The following is a 7,070-nucleotide window of genomic DNA, read 5'->3' as shown; positions in this document are numbered from 1 at the left end:
TTATCGGGAAGGGCCTCTCCTCTTCTCGATTCCTCAACGATGGCAGTTTCTCCTCCAAGGCTCTGATACCATGTCAAAGTCGACAATGCGGAGGCGCCCGAACCAAGGAGAGAATGTGTGTGTGTGTGAGAGAGAGAGAGAGAGCGAACCAAGGAGAGAATGTGTGTGTGTGTGTGTGTGTGTGTGTGTGTGTGTGTGTGTGTGTGTGTGTGTGTGAGAGAGAGAGAGAGAGACTTCTGAACCAACCAACAGGATGCACTAGGAGGATAGAGCATCCAGAGCAAAGACAGTATACAGTGTCTCAGAAGAGACGAGCAGAGGTCAGGATCTAGGAGGTGAGCGGATGAGAGAGCCGGGAGGAGAGAAGCAAGAAGAGGACGAGGCGACACAGGCAGCCAGAGATGTATACAAGCGCAAGGATCTCTCATAAGATCCACCTCTTCAGGCTTCCTCTTCTTCTGTGGAAATACCACCTATTTCTGCTGAGCCCAAAAGGGCTCTTGGGAAAATTGTTGTACCTTCGTGTAGGTTTGAAGAGAAGATATTCTTCTTCTTGTGCTCATTTCACAGCATGAGGAGAGCAAATGTATATGTTAAGAGATCTAATAGATTGAGAACCAAGACATAGTCTTGGTCATTATCGTATGTTTTATGGATGATTTGGGATCATACCTCTATGATGAGCGGCTTGGTATATTTATGTTGAGGCTGTACCCTTGACATGTTTATTTCAATAAGAAGATTTTTTATTGGCTGAAAAACTTTTTAAAAATAGAGGGGGGGGGGGCGGTGGGAGGGAGAGAGAGAGAGCTCACTTTGTGATTGATAGGTTCTTGGCCCAACCTTGCTACTACAAGAAGAGAATTAAATTCTGGTTGCAGACTGCCTCCTAGATTAACTATAAAAGGGCACAGTTGAAACTTCTTGCCAATGCTCAACACAAAAAGTTTGATACTCAGATGCCAAGTTTTGTCTTTTGAAGACTTAGGCAGGAACGAACTAAGACAAGCACAATAAAATGCCTTCACATGTAAGTGATGTAAGCATTATGCCAGAATTGATCCCTTTATTGCACTCTCTCATTAAGACATGCATAGTGATGCTTATTTGAACAATGACAAAGGCCGATTCAACAAAGGACAAGAGTATATTTTTACCAGTATCCACCGTTCTGTTCCAAATATCTTTTTCATACAGAGATACCTGTGTCATACTATTTGACAGTAACAGTCCCCCCATATCAATTTCTGTGATGCATTCTCCCACTTTCTGAACCTGCAAAGGGATCAAGAATAACATTGATAAGAGCTGGCTTTCTTGCAGCGAATGATTCTTTAACAGCATCCTGCAGTTCTTGAGGTGTTGTGGCACAATAGCCCTTCCCTCCAAATGCTTCCATTAAAGCATGATACTTAGCATCCGGAACAAAGGATGTCGGGGCAGGATCTGCCTTGTGCGGCCCTTCAATATCCTCGGGATTTCTCCGGTCTCCCCCATATACACCACCATTATTGAAAACAATCACGATGATAGGAAAGCCATATCGTACAATAGTCTGTTAGAGGGGGAAGAGATCAGACATCAACTAGTAAACAAGCAGATGAAAGCTAAACAAACAAAGTTTGTCCTCAAAGCATTACCTCGACTTCAAGGCCACTAAAACCAAATGCAGAGTCTCCTTCGACTGCCACAACCAATGTCTCAGGACAAACACTTGCCGCTGCGATAGCATAACCTAAACCTACGCCCATTGTACCCCATGTCCCTGCATCTAGCCTGGTCCTTGGTTCTGTTTGAGGCAAAACAGAGCGCCCGACATCCATCGTGTTTGCACCTTCTGAGACAAGTATTGGCGACGGTGAGACCACTTCAGCCAGAGCATCTTTGATGATTCTAAGGGGTGTGAGAAAATTGAAGGGAACTACGTCTTTTTTCAAAGACTCTTGCACCCTTTCCACATTCTTACTTGCCTTATCTCTGATAGCCTCCAACCATGGATGCTTGTCTCCTAATGCAAAAGGATTGTCTTTAATCTCTGCATTGATTTGTTGCAGGATTATGCGTGCATCTCCCACAAGCCCAAGTTCTGGCTTGCGGATTTCAATCTCTTCTTTGCAAACATCGATCAAAATGAACTTCACATCTTTTGACCAACGTGGAGGCTCTCCGAAATGCAGCACCCAATTTAATCGTGCACCCACCACAAGAGCAACATCACACTGCCCTATAGCTAGTGATCTTGCAGCAGCAGCACAAAGTGGGTGGGCATCTGAAATAAGCCCCTTTCCCATTGGAGTGGGCAAAAAAGGTATTCGTGTAACCTTGATGAAGTCATTAAGGGGACCCTCTGCACGTGCATATGCAGCTCCCTTGCCGAAAACAAGCAGGGGGCGTTGTGCAGTTCTAAGCAAAGAAACAGCTTTTTCAATATCCCTCAATGGTGCTGCAAGTTCCTGAACTTTGTGGGACTGCTGTGCCCAAGTGGGAACAAATGTCTCAAGGCTTTCTAGAAGCTTCTTTGCTTCCTCTTCTGAGATGACTTCATGGAGGACATCAGAAGGCAAGTCAATATATGCACCTCCAGGCCGCCCACCCACTGCAGCAGCCACAGCTTTGGCAACAATGCTGGGGATATCCTTAACTGTTTTCGCTTTTGCCGCATACTTTACAAATGGTTTTACAGCCTCAATTTGATCAAGCTCTTGAAAATCTCCCCTGCCAATGTCTGCTTGTACAGAAGAACCTGAGATCATGATCACAGGCCACGTGTTGATCATGGCATTGCTCAAGCCTGCCAGCCCATGAACACATCCTGGACCTGTTGAAAAGTTCAGAAGCATAAAATTGCTGCTAGATTCAAGCTTTCTAAACCTCATTATCTCACAAATAAAGCTTGGTGTACAGCTTAGTGAAAAAACTAATCAATCAAAGAAAAATATCCTTCGCATGCACACAACCCTCCGCGTGACTTAAAGAATCTCTGCAAGCTAGAAGAAAAAATCCAAAAGAGGAGGACAAGAATATAGCACAAAATTGGATGACAATTATGAATTGAGCTGCTTTTATCAACCTTCCCTTTGATGTGAAAAAATCTAATAATGAACCACTGGAAATGGCAGGCCATCTGGCCATGGAGTATCCTACTCTACTGGAAGTGCTCCACTGTCTAGACACTAAACTTTGGTTCCTCCTCAGCTTTTAATATCATGAGTGACGAAGCATGGATGTTTATTATGTGCAAAAGGTGCACAATGGGGCTTCTGCTACCCGAGAGGCACCGCCTGCTCCCAAGTGGTGCCTCCCTCACAGAAGCTCATGATGTGGGAATTATAGTGAAAATTTGTCCAAAACGTCTTGTGATATATGTGAAGAAAGCCGCTTGTTACGCAGGTAGGAGGTGCTAATTTCTAAAATGCAACCACGATGGGAGGGGTCTTGCAAGTGGGTAAATAAGGGAGGGCACATCCAGACTGACATTAGCACAAAATGGGGTTTTCCAAAGAATTCAACAGTCGTTAGTGCCAGCAAAGCAAAAACAAATCTAACCTGAGACAGTTAAAAAGACTCCTGGTTTGCCTGTGAGGTAGCCGGCCGCACCAGCAGCATAGCCTGCGGCCTGCTCATTGTGGAAGGCGATGAACCGAATTCCAGCTTTCATGGCGCAGGTGGCGAGGGAGGTGACAGGGATACCCACCACTCCATACATATGCTCCAGCCCAACTTTTGCCAAGGCACGAGCAGCCATCATGTTGCCGTCCACCATGGCTATACTCTCTCAGGATCACGACGCCTATGGCGCACACGGATCACAGATTCGCAAGGACTGGCACGAACACGGCACCTAAAGCACAGTGGAAGGTAAAGGCCAATGTAAATATATAGTACACGTGTCTGAAAACAGAGCTTGCTGAATGCTGATGAACACCGTAGGCCTATTCATTGGTTATACCCTTCAAAAGGCATGGCCGGGTGTCCCAATGTGACACCAGCCTCAGACGATATTAGGCCTACTGCTTTCACGACTCGTGCAGCCTCTCGCACAGGCATGTTCAAATGGGATCGATGGTGGGGTCCGTTTTGTAAAGAAAATTCCAGGCAAAAAAGTACATTCGGGCAGTAAAGATTGTCTCGCCATCGAACAAACGACCTGCCTCGTGCAATGCATGTGCTTTGACCACCACGCCTACATGGATTCAATGAAAAGTAGGCTAGTTTGATGAATTACGCAGACCGATTTGTAAATTCGGAACGCAATCGCACGGCCTATCCACCCTTGATCCCTTGGCCCGGTGCTCAGGAAAAAAAAACTTTTCCCCCAAAGTTTGGCAAATAGAGGTAAATTGATTAAATTCGAAGGTTTTGCACGAAATGACAATAAAGTTCTCTAAATTTTGTAGGTTTTTTCTCCTTCAAATTGAAAATGTCTACGAGTGCCCGATTGGAATGTAATTTTTCATGTGCATATTGGTGGGTGGGCATACACTAAACCTAGGTTTTCTCAAGCACTAGCAGTGAGGCTAGGCTTGCCAGCTTGAGGGCAATATATATTCTTCCTCGTCACTATCTCACATCGGTCCCTCAAGGAGCCCACCTTAGGTGACACAGTGTAGGCTTTGACCTCCACCATCATAACGTCAAGTAAACTGGCTGTAAACTAGGGTGAACAAACTAGGATAGTGTACTCTTGCAACCGACATGCGATTTGACAATTAACTTAACCCTATGCAATGCAAGGGTGATAAACCAGGGGTGAGTTGGGGGTAAACTAGGGGCGTTATTTTTTTCTCCTTTGGAGCATTGGACGCCCAAATCACCTAGGGCTGTTGATCCCTCCTGGGGAAACCACGTGTGAAATAGTGATGTGGAGTATTGTTGGGGAGCAAAAGTTGGTGGTATTAACTTGTATCCAGTAGATGTGTTGTGCCTGAAAAGCGTCAATGCACCTAGGCTCAAAGCACACACCATTGAGATGTCTCCCAAAACACTACGTCCCACGGGGTATTCAATGAAGCTGGAGAGATGGGATCAACGGCTGTAAGCTGAGCAAGGGAATCTCGAGGCAGATGGACGGTCAAAGAAAAGGTCGCGGTCAACAGCCTCAAGGTGAATCGAACCCACGACCTGCACGTTGACAGGCTGTTGTTATAACCACAGGGACGCGTAGCTTTTGATGGCATCCAAGGCAAAACACACCCTTGTATGGTGAACACAAACACGAAAAAGTAATCTCGGACAACATCAAACGGTGCATGGTGTTTTTGAATTTCGAGCCCTGCTTGCACGTCGTCGATCCCACGGTTTGGGATGCATTAAAGACCCCGTGGTCTTTAGTGCTGAGGAGATGTCTCAATACATGAAACACAATATAGATGCATAAATATTGCTTAACGTGCATTTCTCGAGCATACAATGTGTGGATAGCATGTTGGCTTTTGCACATGAACTAGTGGCGTAACATCTTGGAAATAGTGTGTACATGAAACCAAATATAGATACATAGATCAGCCTTTGTATGCATTTCTCAATCATGCAATGCATTTATAGCATGTTGTCCTTGCACATGAACTAGTGGCGAAACATCTTGGAAATAATGTTCAAGAAAAGTTGTCTCAGCTTAGCCTTGAGCCGGGTGTCAAATCTAAATAGTTGACGAGAGTAGAGTTAAAGGAAAATATTCGTTTAAAAATTTTCAAAAAACACAATGTAAACATAGAAAAAATGCTATTTATTTTGGAAAGTAACCTTTGTCGCCTGTTTAGGAAGAATTTTGTGACTTTTCTTCTCATCCAAAATCTCATGACATCTATGAAAAAGTCTACGAGAAGCAAGCAGGGTTCCCTCAAATTATAAATTATATCACCAATTTCTCCATAAACCATGGAGAGAGAGAGAGAGAGAGAGAGAGAGAGAGAGAGAGAGAGAGAGAGAGAGAAGATTAGCAAGCCCAATGACTCCATATGGAAAATTCTAAAAATGATACAAGACAAAGGATAAAGAGACCCCTAGGCCATGTCTATAGTGAGAAGGTGAGCATAATTCTCTAACACCCCCCCTCAACAACAAATGTTGAAAAGCTACTGAGAAAAATGCTTGACAAATCTAGAGAAGAAGGAATTATGAAGAAAGAGCGCCAAACCCAAGCACCAATGCGATGATGACTAAGATTGAGATGTCACCGCGATCAAGTTGCACAAGGAAGTTGATGGCGTGGTCAACAATAGAACAAATCGATGAAGATTAAGAGAGGACGAGACAAAAAATCGGTGTAACATAGCTCCAATGATGATCAAGTAGCATGAGACAAGGCATAAAGAGGAACACTTTAACGAAAAGGAGACAAAACTACCAAGGTGAAAAACCAACAATAAGTCCAAGTCAAGGAGTCTCTAGCATAGGAGGGAGGAAGCTCTCTCAAGGAAACATAAGCTCCAAAATGATTTCCCCTTCCAAGATAGCCACACAGTATTAGTCGTCATAATTTGAGGAGATCCTCATAAGTCCCTGTGTGAGAGTAATTCCATGGATGAGGTCATGACAAAATATCCACGAGAGAATCAAAGAGACACACAGCTAAACCTGTTAAAGTTTATAGCATCTCAAGTGAATAGCTCAATGTGATCCCAACATATATTTTGGCTTTAGGTATTTATTTTACTTATTTGTCAAATCTATGGTAGGGCAATTTGCTAAGGTGAGTATATAAGCACACCTAGCCCCATTGTAAAAAGTGGAGACCCCTTTAGGGCAACGAAAAGGTTGAAAAGTCAACAGTGCCTCAGTGATTTGGAAGTAAGGAGCCCCTGTGTGTAGAATTTCGTGAACGGATTGGGAATCTTTGAGGCCTTTTGGAGTGCAAGAAATAAGCAACTTTTATTTCCAAATCTTGTACTTGCAACATGGTGCCCCCCTTGCTCGAGCACTAGACATACATACTTTGAAGATTGCCAATGATATGTCAGAATGTTTGATCAAGATTCTACGATGCGAGTGGTCACCCTTCTTGGACAAATATTTTCCATCAAGTTTCCAACCGGAAGTTCCATGCAATATTTTCTTATGAAGGCTAAGGT

General features: G+C 44.0%; 1 protein-coding gene across 1 annotated transcript; it reads right to left on the bottom strand.

Moving 5' to 3' along the window:
* Nucleotides 1–1,046: 1,046 nt before the first annotated feature.
* Nucleotides 1,047–3,876, bottom strand: LOC147454912 (Thiamine pyrophosphate dependent pyruvate decarboxylase family protein). Its single transcript, XM_086516731.1, has 3 exons — nt 3,547–3,876; nt 1,641–2,818; nt 1,047–1,555 (listed from the first exon to the last, which is right to left on the bottom strand). Exons 1-3 carry the CDS (start codon nt 3,761–3,763, stop codon nt 1,241–1,243), a joined length of 1,710 nt encoding a protein of 569 aa, XP_086372857.1. The 5' UTR covers nt 3,764–3,876; the 3' UTR covers nt 1,047–1,240.
* Between the last annotated feature and the right edge of the window lie 3,194 nt (nt 3,877–7,070).

This window comes from Adiantum capillus-veneris, chromosome 7 (genome assembly GCF_014529385.1).
Source record: "Adiantum capillus-veneris isolate H3 chromosome 7, ASM1452938v2, whole genome shotgun sequence".
Lineage (NCBI taxonomy): Eukaryota > Viridiplantae > Streptophyta > Polypodiopsida > Polypodiales > Pteridaceae > Adiantum > Adiantum capillus-veneris.
This window is presented reverse-complemented; position numbering and strand designations above follow the sequence as displayed.

Coding starts and splice junctions, on each gene's coding strand:
- LOC147454912 (XM_086516731.1), bottom strand. CDS start 3,763: ATGGTGGACGGCAACATGATGGCTGCTCGTGCCTTGGCAAAAGTTGGG. Junction 2,819..3,546: donor AGTCTTTTTAACTGTCTCAG/GTTAGATTTGTT, acceptor ACTTTTCAACAG/GTCCAGGATGTGTTCATGGG. Junction 1,556..1,640: donor TTAGTGGCCTTGAAGTCGAG/GTAATGCTTTGA, acceptor CCCCTCTAACAG/ACTATTGTACGATATGGCTT.